The sequence below is a fragment of the Adiantum capillus-veneris genome, chromosome 8 (assembly GCF_014529385.1).
Source record: "Adiantum capillus-veneris isolate H3 chromosome 8, ASM1452938v2, whole genome shotgun sequence".
Classification (NCBI taxonomy): Eukaryota; Viridiplantae; Streptophyta; class Polypodiopsida; order Polypodiales; family Pteridaceae; genus Adiantum; species Adiantum capillus-veneris.
Window position 1 is genome coordinate 139,319,731 of NC_140938.1, and position 15,388 is coordinate 139,335,118.

At 44.6% G+C, this 15,388-nt stretch overlaps 2 protein-coding genes across 2 annotated transcripts in view; both read right to left on the reverse strand.

Moving 5' to 3' along the window:
• Positions 1-492: 492 nt before the first annotated feature.
• On the reverse strand, positions 493-1,237 carry LOC147453055 (uncharacterized; the record flags this gene model as incomplete). Its single annotated transcript, XM_086518565.1, has 3 exons — positions 493-611; positions 718-799; positions 887-1,237. Coding segments are annotated over 3 exons (477 nt in total), but the record flags the coding sequence as incomplete, so codon positions are not given.
• Positions 1,107-15,388, reverse strand: part of CCT (RNA polymerase II transcription mediator) — a 77,780-nt gene continuing 63,498 nt past the window's right edge. Inside the window, exons 3-12 of the mRNA XM_086518564.1 lie at positions 9,924-10,029; positions 9,673-9,747; positions 9,523-9,576; positions 9,332-9,439; positions 8,503-8,649; positions 7,922-8,269; positions 5,373-7,828; positions 2,641-5,262; positions 2,238-2,553; positions 1,107-2,145 (exon numbers count right to left, since the gene is read on the reverse strand). Of these exons, the coding sequence (XP_086374690.1) occupies positions 1,714-2,145; positions 2,238-2,553; positions 2,641-5,262; positions 5,373-7,828; positions 7,922-8,269; positions 8,503-8,649; positions 9,332-9,439; positions 9,523-9,576; positions 9,673-9,747; positions 9,924-10,029 (6,664 nt within the window). The 3' untranslated portion in view covers positions 1,107-1,713. The remainder of the gene's footprint in view (positions 2,146-2,237; positions 2,554-2,640; positions 5,263-5,372; positions 7,829-7,921; positions 8,270-8,502; positions 8,650-9,331; positions 9,440-9,522; positions 9,577-9,672; positions 9,748-9,923; positions 10,030-15,388) is intronic.

The window sequence follows — 15,388 nt, forward strand, 5'->3', positions numbered from 1 at the left end:
CCAGTGGGAGAATGAGAAATCCAACTAAAAGAAAGATTCGGACCATCCAACAAGGAGAACCACACTAGCATTTGAAGACGAGGAAGAGTGTGAAGAAGCCTCCACCAGAAGCACTCCCAACATCTGCAGAAGATTTCCCAAATCTTGAACAAGCCAAGCAAGCAGAAAATCTGGCCAAACCACCTCTTGATGGAGGACTTGTTCATATGCGCCAGCAATGCTTATCTATACGAACAGTTAAAACTATAACAGCATTTCTAACCCGGACAAACTTAGTCTATTCACCCTTTAAACATATACTAACTTAATCTTCTGTTTACACGGTGGGCAAAGTCTGTATTGCTGAACTTCAAGATTAGACCATGTTCTTTCGAGCAATGCGCATGTTGCCATCCACAGTACGCCCTTCAGAACCAAGATATGCTATTTAAACTCATGCCATCTAGGCCGGCTCAGCACATGCCTAAACTTTGCTTCATAGGCATATCAAAAGCACAAAAAAAGGAGGCACCCACTTATGTATGTAATCTTCAACAAATTAATCACCTGCCCCAACCTCCCATTATTTTACAAACCTCTGAACGATTTTGAGGCTTTCCATCCAGAGCAGGCTGCAAGAATAAATCTTCAACTTGCTCCAGCATTCAACAGAAATTATGAAGCAATAGAGAGAATTTCGAAGTTGATTCAAATTGAAGCCAGAACATTAGAATTTACCTTGATTGCAGAAACCCTGTGGTCCATTGCCAAAAAATTGTGGGGTGATTTTTGATGATGGCTTTTCAATATTGTTCTGCCCCTGCAAGGTGATTCACAATATGCTTATGAAACAATACGCCGGTGCTGATAGTAATACATGGAATTATTATCATCAAAAAATACTGACAATCGACCATGACGCATTTTCCAGAGGGGCTAACAAATGGCTTGAGCCATGTACCCAAAAAACATGCAGTATATTGATGAGCACATGAAAGGCTTGTAGGCAATGTTTTGATTCCTCGCAAAACATCGCTTGTATCAGAACTCTTACTGTAAGCACCTTCTTCGAGTGCAAATGAAATATTTCTTTAGACTGCAGCCCTACAAAGGTAAGAAATTTGATATACACCAACTTTGACACATATATGGTACAGTGATAAAATCTCAGTACAAGAGGCACCAGCAGCGGATGATCCTGTGTTGAGAACAACTCCTGGTTTCCTGTTGGCACCTTTCCATCTGCTACGGAACCAGTTTACAAGCAAAAGCCCAAAAGTTCATGCAGCTCCTTGCATGATCTTACAGTGCCTTCATGTTTACACTCAGAAACAGCACTTTCAGCCGATAGTCATAAGATTAGCTTCACCAAAACCAGCCAAAATGCATGGACTTCACCCACTATCCCCTTTGTACTCCAGCAAAGACCAATAGGAAAACAAGACCGCTTACTGTACCCTTTGAGCCTGGTTAGTGAACTTGTTGACAACATCATCTTCCTCTTGGTCTTCACCTCTTCAACACAATGCCCAATCCTCTTAACTGGGCTGCATGCGAAGAATGGGTGTCATTACCAAGCACAGACGTACTTGTATAGGCATCTTGATGAGAAACCTTTCCCAGCTCAAGAATCAGGCAATGTGACAAGAAACCTTTGCCAGCCGAAGAATCAAGCAATGATGCTTGTGTAGCATGCCTTTGAAATGGTAAAGCATCGCTGTACCAGGTACTAAATCAAGTGTCATCATCTATGGAGCCCACGTAAGTCAAATCTGTTCTCCGGACTCTTACAGCTCCTTTAAGCCAGGCACAAGCCTTATTACTGCCATTTTCACTGCTAAGGACACAGGTACCAGCAACCCCGGAGCCGCTGGAACTGTTAGTATCCTCCAGCAACGTCCAAGGATCAATTTCTGTATCAGTTTCCTGACTTACTGCTGGCTTTATTTTGCCGAAATTGTTCTCCAGCCGAACAGGAGGCCTGTAAGAGCCATTCAAAGGCCCCAACATTACAGGGTTGCTCATGCTTGTGGCACATGTTTGCACTACAGGTGCGGAAGCTGGACCTGCAGAGATGCTAGGAGTGGGTGATGGTGCTAAAATGGGCATAGCAGCTTGCAATCGAGCGCGCACCATCGAAGGAAGCTGCATATGATCCAAATCACCCTGCAATAGCCAGAATCTTGCACGAATTACAATTTTTCTTTCACCCATCCTGTGCCAAAAACTTCAACTTATCATAGGAGGCTGAAACTAACCTGCATACATTTGACCACTTCCCTATCCAAGGGTGGAACCTCTCGGACAGGCTTGAAAGGTTTGTTAGAGGGCTTTTGCTTCAACCAAACAGCCCAGGTACTACTCAGAAGTGCATGTAAAACACTTAGAATACGGTCAAACAAATCCTCTCCGGCAGCCACAGCTGCAGCTGCAGCTGCAGCTTCAGGATTCCAATCCATATCACGTCCTCCATCTCCCTGTATAGAACAAAAAGCCTCCACCCTCTCTTGCACAAAGCCGGTTCCAAGAAGACGAAGCAGAGCGGGAGCCAGAACCGCACGCATGCTGCGCTCTCTGCAGGTCACCCAAATACAGTTACATTTGTCAAACACAACTAGCACGTGATTGACATCAGAATGTAAACCTTAAAAATTCCTCTACCTGTCTGAATAAATGGGCGGAAGAAGAAGAAGAAGAAACCGAAACCGTAGCCAAAGTGAAGTTTGCAATGCTGCCGCGGATGGAGGGGACGACTCTGTACCGGATGTTGTCCATCTTCCAATGCCAGGACTACCCATTTCAGAGCCAGCTCTTGGTCCCTTTCGGGGCCCAAAACGCTTGTTTGGGCCACCGTCTGGGACTGCCATTACCGTCCTTCCAGATGCTCGAGATAGGAGGGTAACCTGCTGTTCTAAATCACTAATCTGCTTCACCAGTTGGAATGCGAATCTTCCGTATATCTCTGAGGAGCTGCGTGCTAGGCAGGGAAGAACCAAGTCAGCTAGTGCTTTCTCTATTGCAAATTGCTTTTTAGGAGGATGACTGCAGTTTGTCAAAACTGAAACCCCTTCACTGACCAGCTTGCTACAATCCATGTCCTCTTCAGCCACTTCACCCTCTTCTAAAGAGGTAACCTCCGCCTTCCTGATATTGTCAACAGCCAGATTACCTTCATCAACTTGGCGAGGCAGCCATTCCCACACCTTGATCTTCCCAAAACTAAGCTTGAACTTTTTCCGCTGGGCCATCTCCACAAGCTGCTGCCGAAGAAACTTTCTCCCGAGAAGCATGTCATTATTCTCAAGTATCCACTGAACCTGCAATATCAAGTATTCCTCAAATGCCCTTCCCAAAATGCGCAAAGCTTCAGAGTAAAGAGCAGCTGCATCAGGGCGAACAAGCAACCTTGTTAACAGAATTTCTGTGAAGTTTTTCTCTGACTCGGAAAGTTTTTGCCCTTCCTCAACAGCTGATCTTGCAGCTTGAACAGCTTCCGCAGCCACTGACATATTATGACCCTCAAGTTTTTCCATAAAAACTTGCTCATTAAGCAATAATCTCAGCTCCAACCATTGCCAATGAAAGGTAGCAGGATGCATATCATCTAGAACTTGCACCAACTCCTCCACAAGGCTAGCTTGATTTTTCATGCTACAACGACCTTGTGGAAACTCTTCAAGAGGACCTGTACGCAGCGTGCAATCAAGAACAGAATGTAGAAATAACCTTGGACGAGATGGCACCATGGAGGACACTTTTGTAAGAAAATCTGCACCCTTGCTATCTAGCAAACATGTATGTTCATATTCTTTAAGGAGTAAATACAACGTTCGAGTATCCTTCAAACAGACCTCACGAAATGGTTCATGTACCAGGAGCTCTCCAATGGCACTGCAGGCCAGTTGCTGATAGGATGTCTCTTCCCTATTTGAAAAACTGACGGGGTGATGCTGACCTCTAATTGCAATGAGAAAAAGTGCGTAGGCTGGTTGAAAAACAGTTGAGAGAGGTAGCAGGCGTTGCCTATGCAGAAAAGCTAGCATGCTTGACTCACCTAGAATCTCTGCAACTAAGCCACCTGCCACAGGTCTGCAGTCGCCAATCAAAACACGGAGCCAGAACACAAATACTTCAGCCATGCTGTCATTCTTCATAGCACTGCCAGTGATCAAGACACGAGACAGCCCGTTAGGATTCGAACCTCCACCTTTTGAAAATTGCATGCTTTCAAGACCCTCTTTGATTCTTAACAAGGTGACGACTCTTTCCAAAGCTACAACATCATCCAGCACCAAACCGACAAGAAAGGCAGCTATAGCTGCTGCTATTGTGCTTGATCTCCCCAAGGTTGAACCATTTGAGCCAGCTCCTAGGTCACCCAACGCTGAACTAGGATCCGGTGTCTCTGGAGACAACTGGTACTGAGGCCGGGGAGGCCTGCCAGACGGGTGGCCAATAACATTCACAACAACTGAAGAAGCTTCAGCTGCAAGGGCAGATTCCAGCACCCTATGCAGCTTTTCCCCTAGTGATTCCTTGAGAAGACGAAGACATTGCACATGCGCTTGTAAAACTCGGCGAGCACACCTTGAGCTGGGCATAGTCACGCCACTTGAACTCCCACCTGAATAGGAATTGTTTGTGGAAGAAAAGCTTTCAAACACAACAGCAATGGAGCTTCCAACATTGCTCACCACAGCTGAAGCTGCCGTAGTAGCAAGCTGAACATCACCATTTGGTGCAGTACCAGCTTGCTGCTTAATAAAATCTAGAAGCCCATTAACAACATTTTGGGCTGCTTGTAAGCCCTCACTCCACCGTGCAATTGCTGCCTCCTTTGACTTCATAGATGTTGCTACTTCTCTTTCCTTGCTAACCATCTGATTGGTAACTTCCTGAAATCCTCTACGAACAATGTCCCTCATGTAAGGCGCGACTTTAACAAAGCGGCCTATCGACCTTGAGGGCAAACAATCATCCCGATCATCCCCAAGATTTGGAGAGTTGACACCCAATAAAGACAGCTTTGAATCACTTTCTGTAGTTTTCAATGATTCAAAGTCCACAACCAACCGTTGACTGTTGGCTGATTTCCAGACCGTCTCCCAATCTTGGAAACTCTGGAAAGAACCGTACTTTTTGTGAAGGTCGTGGAGGTAAGCAAACAAAGAAGCACAAGTAACCCTGCTTGCTGATCCTGACGGTGTAAGCAATGCTGCACGTTGCATCCCTGCTGACAAGGCCTCCGGAAGAAGATTTGCAGCCAGCAAAACACTTTCATATCTGAAACCAAAAATGTCAGCAACTTGCTTATTTGTGACTGTTCCTGACTCTAGATGCGCTGGTTGCAAACAAAATATTTCAGAACAAGGAAAGGAAGGGCTGTAAAGTACCTGCGAAGACAAGCTAAAACCATGGATTCACCTATCTTGCACGCAGAATCCTTATTCCAAGAAGATGTTGCAAGCTTGAAACTTTGACCAGGAGACGATACTATAGGTGCATTAACCTTAGGGAGCAACCACAAAAGCAGTCTAATCAATGTAACGTAGTCATTTGCCTTATCTAGCAGGAAAACAATAGTTGCAAGTTCTTCTTCTCCACATTGCCAGCGTGTCGAGCTCTTTTCACAATTAGGAGCTGAGCTACCTACATTCATTTGAGGTCTCGCTGGTTGTTGCTGCAAGGATGTAGAGACTGATGCAACATTATCCCCTCCTTCAATAAGTAGGCGGACTGTCTCATCAAGCCAGATAGCAAAGGCCCGTCTGTCCATCAATCTCAGGCGATTTAATGAGCTGCAGATTGTCTTGAGATCATGCATTGGCAAAGCTTTCTTTTTGTCTTTACTTGCACTAGCTTCGAGAGAAGATTTATGATGCGGACAGTTCACCTTGCTGTCGCACGTATGGCTAGATGAAGCTCCTTGGCTACCTTCAATGCGTGCAGCATCCAGCTGTGAAAGACTTAGTTTCCTCACAGCTTTTGGCCTACCTCTTGCTGGCTGCTTGGGTGGTTTGATAGAGGCAGCGGGCTCAGTCTTCAATGTATCTGCTGTTGTTTTGACAATTTTTTTAACCCACCACGATCCCTCTTCCTCTCCTTGACCGAGTCCAAGTCCAGAGAGGAAAATAGAAACCCCCTCGTTGCTTTTCAGCTTTTTAATTCTACCACAATCTTCACAGCCAGGTGTCGCATCTTGTTTCTCTGCAGAGTTCCCCTGTGCCATTAGCTGTCTCTTAGTGCTTCCCTGCCCCGGTGTGAGCTTTTCATACATAGGCTCTGCTTCATTTTTAACACACCAGTCAGGAAAATGCAAGCATTTTGCAGCTGCTTGCTTTAACTCCACCACCTTCATCTTTTTTCTTTGCAGTCTTTTTGCTTTTCCAGATATGCAGCTCCTTGATTCCCTACAGAACCTGGACTCAGAAGGTTCACTTGAGCCCTCAATACTGTTGCCAACTACTTGAGGTTGCTGTTGGAGTTTTGAACAGGTTACCTGCTTTCTCAGTGTTCTGGATTGATGTTGATCCAATCCGTGAAGACAAAAGTGTCTCTCATTTCGGAATACACGAAGAGCCTCTATCAAGATTGGATCAGAAGGTTTCTTGCCATCCTCCTCCATGTCAAGGCCAGACAGCGATGGCAAACGCTGTAGTAAGCATCTATGCCGACAGGCACGTTCCAAATCAGCAGAAGTTTCCTTCTTTTCAAGCACACCACTCACAAGAAGTTTCCTCACATAGGCAGGGGGCCAAAAGAGTCTTTTTCTTGCAAGCTCCAACAAAAGCAACTGCAACCTCTCAAAACCCTCACCTTTTCTAAGTTCGCGCTGATCAATCCATGCAGCTATGATGTCATGGATAAGTCCCGGACTTTTGAAAAAAGCAATTAAGGAGCTTCCAAAGTGATTTTCTCCTTTGGATTTTCTGTCTTCATGCCCTTTCACATTATTACCTTCAACATCCATGCTGCTACTTCTGCCATTATGATTATCCCTCTCATCCGACCTCAGACAAAGAACAGATACTGCCATGTGCACTCGACATACAGCCCTAGCACTTGCAGTCTGTTGATCTGATGTGTTCACAATCTTTCGGCAATCCCTAAAATCACAAATAGCCCATTCACACAGGAAACTCACAGCAAAGACTTCTGAAAGGTTTTTCATTCCTGAGAAATAAGGGCTCAGTTTCAACCACGGACTTAGCTTGCAGAGCCACTCATCAGGTGGTTGCTCATGCCCACAGAAGTCATCATCAAACATGCAGTGATATGCAGCATGTATATCACCATTTAGAAGCGCTTTATCTAGTGCCTGGACCACAGTACCCTCATTTTTCCTTAGGCTAGCTGGATTGACTGCTTTTGCAAGTGATGCGGCTCGTTTCTGTACAACAGCAGCCAACGAGCTTATGCTCATCTCACAAGGACTTCGAGTAATGCGATGCTTCTGAAGTTTCGTAAAACCTGAAGATCCCACTAATCTTCCTGCTTTGAACTCAGCTCCTCCCCCTTTGACCTCAGGATGGCACTCTGAAAAATGCATCGCCGCATTGTTATTGCTTTCAATAACATACGGGGGAAGGGGAAAACAGTCCAAGGCCACAAAACTGTCTGGAGTCACTGTAAGGAGGTAGCTAAGCGTTTCTGCAAGGAAAGTGGCAACATAGTGCAGCCTAGGCTGCTCAGAAGCACTCGGTAGCCTTCCAGTAGGGCAAACTTCCCCCAGCTTGTGCAGAGATATTTCTACGACCATTCGAACTAAGGTTTGACATGTAGAAATTTCATCTATAAGCGCCAAGACAATTGGCAAAAGCAATTCTGTTGCATCCAATGACTCCCTCTCCTGCAACCAGAGAAAGAAACTTTAGACTTCAGGATAATAAAGAATAAGCCAATCTCCACCATATGTTAAAATCAAGACAAGTCGACAAAGTACCTGAAGCTGTTTAAGTACCCAATCAATGACTTGTGGTCGATTGAGCAACCCCTCTGAAAAATGCATTAATAAAATCTGGAGCATGTAATGCCATTTCTTATGTAGTGGTGGATCTTCCATCTCAGGAGTGCCTTGTGTGAAATCATTTGCCTGCTGAGAAGGACCAGAAAGAGGCAAAAGAGCACAGTTCTCTCTCCCCAAGGCAACAAGTCCTGTGTCTCCATGCTGAACTTTCTCGTCCAAAAGAGATTGCATGTACTCTAAAACATCTTTGGTCCACAACTCCACCCTTCTATGTTGTGACTTGTCTCCACCTCCAGAAGACATGCCAATAGATAAAGGTCGGACCTGTAACCCGCCAAAAAAAAGGTTCTTCTCAGATCCAGATGTATACTTTTCGAACAGGGTAGGGAGCAACAGTGTGTGTGTGCTTTTTTTTTTTTGGGGTCCGTGTGTGTGTGTGTGTGTGTGTGTTGGGGGGGGGGGGGGGGGGGGGGGGGGGGGGGGGGGGTGTTGCTTAACATCTATCAACAGGCTAGAGTTGCAATTCAATTTTGGCAAACCAAGAAGCCTGGTTCTACCTGATTGAGGTACAGAATTTTGATACACCATGTGGCACGAAGAAATGGAACATTGTTTTTAATGAGAGCTTCAAAAAGAGGTCGTCGTCGCAACCCATGTGGAACATGATCTGCCAACACCCTCAACCTCTTGTGCTGTGCAAGATCCTGCCAACCGTTCAATAGCAAAGTGAAGACCTACCTTGAGATTCAGCATACCTAGCAACCTTCAAAACATTCAAATGATTTCTTTAAAGTACGTTGGAATTTCCATCTCTATCAAATGCATGCAAAGAAGAATTTTGTATGCTGACATAAAAGACGACAAAGTCTATCACTTGTTTTCTAAAGTCTGTTTCATGGGCATAGCTAAACATATTGGACTTCATGTCGAAAGTAATACAAGTTTAATTAGCATGTAGCAGTTACAATTAACTGCCTTTTGTGTTCTGACTATGAATTAACATGTCTAAGATTAAGCATAATGAATCCGGAGCCGAAACAACCCTACTTAGAATCCAATGCATTATCCACTATGCAGCACTGTTAGAACATGCTTTAAGGTGAAAACATCTGGCATTGAGAAGCCCTTCGATTTTATTCAACACAAAAGTATGCTCTAAAGTCCCCAGTCACTATGGATCACTTAAGACAGATGAGTAAAACATTTGGTAAAAACATCTCTGGCTTGAGAGCCATTTCGATCATATCCAACACAAAAATATGCTCCCCAGTCAGTGTGGATCATTTAAGATGGATGAATAAGAGGTGTTAAAGCGAGACTTTCTGTGGAAATGCATAAATCCTTCCTGCGGAGTTTCTTTTGAGGACAGGGACATGCAGTACAAACCTCAACCCATTTCTTCCGATTGTCCTCTCCAGAGTGCCTTTGCTCTGGAAAATGCCCAGATTTTGCCAAAAGAGACCCAGATAATGACACTCCATACACTTGACCAGCCTTCACAAGACAAATATCACATACAATGTCACAACATGATTTGAGATCCACATTAAAAATAAGAAATCCAGATCGTGAAATACCTTCCGTTTCCGTAGCTGAGAATTATTCAGTAAGTTCAGCCGCTTGCGGATTGTCTAGTTAGAAACATACAAAGGCCCGTACGTCAAAATCCACAATCATTTGAAAATTTGAGAAACCATAACAAAGAGCGACGAAGATAAGAGTTGCACCTCTTTATACTTGTTAATCAGTGGCTTTGTCCAGACTTGCTGATTGACCAAGGAATACAAGGTTTCACGGGACTCCTGTAAATGAGAAGGAAAAAGATCTTATTCATTGACTGTGAAAATACTTCTTGGAAAAAACAAAAAGAAAATGCTCTCTCAGCTGCAAAGAAAACATTAACGTCATAGTGAATCAATAAAATGTAAGGAGCAAAATGCATATGAAAGTTATATGGACAAGAAAACTAATATCACACCTCTATGCCATCAACAGTCTCTTTGTATCCATTCTGACAAGCATCCCGGCTTAAGGATTCCTCTGCACAACTTGGAGTTGGTGGAAAGTAATCAGGTGGTCCAAGGCTGCAAAAAATCTCATCTCCTCAATACATACACAGAAAAAGGTGCAGAATATGGTTAACAATCAATCAATTAGCATATTGAATGTTCAATGTAGTATGCTAAGAAATGTTGGCATGTTTTTGGAGCACCATGAAACCGGCCGGCACCAACGTACCAGGTGGTGCAAGACAAACAGAATCTGCACAGGACACTAGAGAGGTAGAATCCCCCCCCGGGGGAGAATATTGGCCCCCAAATACACACCCTTTGCGGTATTTCTTTATTTCTATTGATCAAGCAGAGTGTTAGAAGGCCATTTCCTCAGAGAGACGACTTTATAGGTTCTGTCTTGAAGAGTGATTGATAAAATAGTTCTAAAAACATGGTCTCAAAGCAAGAAGCTTACAACTCTCAAAGGTTATGGGCCTGCCATCCCTATATGGGACAAGACCAATAGTGTCACAGTCACCAGGAATGTTCGGGGTTTGTAGGGTTCAGGATGAAACATTTCTCTCAGAAATGCCTAAGAAACCGCCAAGATTTCTTAGGTTTTTGTAGATAAATACATGAAAAATCACTTAAACCTTAGTTTTTGAAGTGTTTTTCGGCCTACTTGGAGGCTGCTTGGTAGAGGGCAAACAAAGGTCTACTTTAAAAAAAAGGTTTGGCCAAAAACGTTAGAAAAAACAGGAAAAAAAAAACTCATTTCTGACACATTTCAGAATGTTTCATGCATTTTACGTTTCTCAGCCCGGAATCGCATTTCTTGGTTACTTAAAATAGCATACAGCCAATTTTGTGTGTATTGGGTAAAGAAAGCTTTCCCTGCAGGAACCGTAAGGGGTTCAAGGTCCATGACAAAACCAAAAAGATGAATAGAGCTGTTGTCAATCAAAATTGTTACTCCTTGGAACCATGGGAACCAAACACAATCTTGTATCCTTGACAGCCTGGACATTTGCATGCCTATACATAACATGTATCTGTGAAGGAAGAATCGCATACATGGTGATTATATGTTGTGCAACCGGGAGGTACAGTCGAGGTCCTTTGAGCTTCACTGTCAACTCGTGATATTGACTCTTAAAGACACGAAACCAGAGGCAAATTGAAGCAATGAAAAACTGCTGGTCTTTGTTATGTTTCGTAGTTGTTCAGAACCGCTAGCTTCTAGCTGCAAAAATTAAGGGCTATATCTGGATTGACGTTAGATTGCCATAACAAGGAGTGCCCCAACTGTCCGGCTACTCCTATTAGAGATGCAACCATAAGATATCTTCCGAGGATGCCGAAGTATGTGAAATATATCCTTTGGCAGTAATCAAAAACAAAACATTCCAAGGGTGTGCATCTTGGGTGAGGACCCTAAATGATAGCAAGTAAGTGTCTCCCTGTCTAGGTTCTTCATGCTTGTGTCTCTCTTGAATAAGTTCCTAAAGCAACTCGCGAGCCTCCTGTCGAGCAGCTGGGAGTGTACCCAAAAGGTCGCACGAACAATGTCCAAGAGCCAGGTATGGAATGTAACTCATCACATAAGTGAATTAAATCCTAGCATAGTACGTGTGCATAGGAGAGGCAAGTGTAAATTGTGTGTCGGCCTCTCCTGCAGCTATACCTGAAGCACAGCTACAAGTTAAAGCCTATCATAAAGGTAAGGGTGAAGAACTTACTGACGTAGGCCATGCATGTGTGGAACCTAGCAAAGAAATGCATAGTATCAGGGGACGCCCTTTTTCGGGCTTCCCGTCCCCATTTTTCCATCCCGCCCTCTTTTTTGCACTAAAAATCCATTTGAGCCCCGTCCCCCGTTCCCGTCCCGGAATGCGTCCCTTGTGACTATGAAGAAATGTCCTCCCTGCCAGGGCTTGATGTCTGCTAGCAATGTCACTTTCGTGCAGAAGAGCACTATGTAATGCCCTGATGTTGGAGTAAATTGATCAATACAAGTGCCCATGAAAGATAGTTGACAAAATCAGAGAGGGGGCTAGCTGCCTATTGCTACACCTCCCTAATGTCTATCGGTTGCCACAACCTGATGCCCATAGCTGTTGGTTGCTGCTGTCCTTAGGGCCTATGTGCTACCCTATTCAAGCCACATTTCTACCTAAATGTATACCCTATGTGTTGCCCAAACTAGCCACATATCTGCCAAATGTTGCAGCATAAGTGCTACCCAATCTAGGCCTGCTGCACCCTACCTGATGCCCAAACTGAGCCACATATCTGCCCAATGTTGCATCCTAAGAGATGTTCAATGTCACGTGCACATCGGCTCAATGTGCCACGTGGACATGCTATTAAAGTTATGGTATCTCTCTGGATTCCTCCAATCGGTCCCGGTATCTCCCAAGGACGTGTCGTAGAGAGTGAGGACTGTTGTGTGGCTGTGCCGGCCAGGATGAGCCAGTTTTCTCATGTTGGGATTTTCCAGCCATGTTTAGCTCAACGTTTTGGCACATTCCATGGCCATATATGCACCTGTAGGCTGGGAGTATTTTTTCCCAGCCTTGGCCTATATTTCCCATGAGCCCTATGGGCCTATTTCCTCATATTCTCTTCGACTACAGGTTTACAAAGCCCTTTGTGGGGCACCCTCATTGGGCAGGCAAAGCCCATTGGCAAGCAGCCAGGAGTTCCCTTCCTGTGGCAGGCTATAGTGTCACAAGACATGGAGAGTAGTTGGTTTTGGACAGCACTTACAGTTAGCCTTGGGTTCAAACTGGGTGGACTCTCGCCTAGGCAGTGACACGTGGCAAACAGAGGGAGTGGTGGTCAAGAGGACACCGTGGCCAGTTCACTGGCCACCACAACTTGGAGATAGGTGTAGCTGTGTTATTAGAGATATTTGTGTTAGCTGTTGGTTGCCCTTAGAGTTTTATTTATATGCTCAGTTGGTTGTTCAGGATATCTATGCGCCATACGAGTCATTTGAGTCTAGAGTCTTGTGTTACAGTCTAGCACTTACACAACTACATTCTCCTTGCACATTGGAGCCTGGACACCCTCATTGTACATGTGCACACTTAGTTCACCCTAAACACCATGTATCAATAATTCAATCTAGATCATTGTGAAGCCATCTCATCCTTCTGAAACTTTTGATGCACCTAGATCATTGTGCAACCATCTCATCCTTCAGGAACTCTTGATGCACTCACAACAGTATCCAGATAGACATCTTGATGCATTAGAATCTCATTCAGCTCACATTCACTTCGCTTCGCATTCTTTAATCATTTTCCCCTAATTGCGCATCTCTAATTAGTACCCTAATCGAGTTTGGGCCATGGCCAATCCATAGAGTCACTACCCGTCTTGATGGATTTGGCACGATTAGTATGATCGCATGAGGATTGCATGCAGTTGGATTTTAGTGTGTGTTTGCACTTGCATTAGTTTGCATTCTCTGTTGATTTCTTGCATTCTTAGCACTTCAATTACTTTATCTCCATAAACCTTTTGCTCGCAATTTCTATGTGTGGAAGTAGTGCTCGACACAAGCTCTAAATTTTGAGCTCGGAATCCCTCCAACCGCCATCCCAAATTTCTGCCATATTTAGATGTGCGTGTGAGCTCGTGTGTACACCCTGCAGAACATAGCATAATATCTTTTACAAGGGGTGATCCCGCGCGCCAAGTCTCTCGCCAACCTCCAACCCTTTTTTAAGGGGGCCCTTCCCACAAGCCCTGGAGCAGCAGTTCCTGCATGAGTCCCATGCTCTGGCTTTAGCTCCAGGAGCTCATAACACCCCCGAAAGGGTCGAGTCCCGCGAGCCCTCGCCCACCTTTTCTCAGGTAGCCTGTCACACCTGCAATTAGAGCTTCAGCCAAGGACTCGGCAACTAAGAGGAGACTCCCACGAGCAACAAAACTACAAGAAATAGCACAACATTTCAAAGAACAGCCTCGAAGGGGGGTTTTCAAAGGCAGAAAGAACTTTCAAGGGTTCCTTCCAAGGCAACCATTCATCGAGGGCATTCAAAGGAAGCTTCACATCGAGCATTCACTTTTCGAGCATTCAAAGAGTCCTCAAAGCTTCAAACAACTTCTCGACCTTCAAAGAATTCTTCTCTCTCACATTCTCACTAAAATTGTTGTAATTCAAAGCTTAAATCTTTTGCATCCATAGCACAACGTCGTGTATGTTTAAACATTCATCTTTGAGGATATTATCATTATCATGTGTGTGTATACGAAGTTCAGACACTTGCTTTAGGTTAAATATCCAAATTCTAAGACCACTCAAAGGCACAATGTGGGAGCGAAAGGGAAGATTCACTTCAAAGGGAGAAGCATTGACATTTGCATCCGCTCATTAGATGTTTTAGCATTGCATCTAGTTCTACATCAAACAAAAGTGTCAAGAAATGCTATGAGCCCAGACATTTAAAGGATTGCTGGAAGATTAAAGCATGTAGCAGTAGCACCAGCATCCGGACAGTAGCACCGTAGAAGAGATGGATATGAAGCCAATGGCCAGTGACTTGGCAGAGACAGTGGGGACTTGCAAGCAAAATATGGGTGAGCCCCCATTTTTGAGACAACTCGGTTTGTGGTGGACAGCTTGGTCCTAGGAGACTCATGTTCGAGGGAGATGTCTTTAGCCTTCATGGCACCATAGTCCAAACAGTCATTATAACCTACGTGGTCTGGTCTTCGTGACAGTTGAGCTCTTTGTAGTTGATCACTAGTCTAGTCCAAAGTGCAAGGGGAGGTTTGTTGGGTTTGTGGCCTTTGGCCTAACTCCAGTAAGCATGTAAGCATGTGAGGGCACATGGCTTTTAGCACATGTGGCAGATGTCACAAAATGATGACGTGGCAGTCCACTCGGAATTCACACTGACGTGGACAACTGTACGGACGACCAGAAGACGCGCTGGCATGCTAACGTAGCAGACTATACGGCATGACCGCAATTTGCACTAACATGATGACGTGGCAGCTGTACGGATTTTCGCAAAATGCAACCGTTGGCTGTTTTTGGGTCAAATGCTTTTGGGACTTGAAGCTTTTGAACTAACTCCTTTTGGGACTCTTTGGGCATCCCTTGTACTGTTTATAAGAGCACATGGGGCCTCGCTCTGAGAGCATTTGGACACAAAGTCTAAGAGCAAAGGTCCCTCGGGAGTTGTACCTTGCAATGATTAATGATAAAGAAATGCCGAAAGGGGCCCCAAACTTTGGGACCAATACCTCTGGGCACGGAACTATGTCGGGCCATGTCGACTCAAGAGAATTGTGACTAATTTCTGTGAAATGTTTTTAAGTGATTTTCTCATGCATCGTGCCAGATTCCCGACTTGGAGTGTCCAAGTCTGTTACAATGGTATCAGAGCTTCAGGCGTGTGCTTTTCTCAAAGCATACCGGTCCTACCAAAGA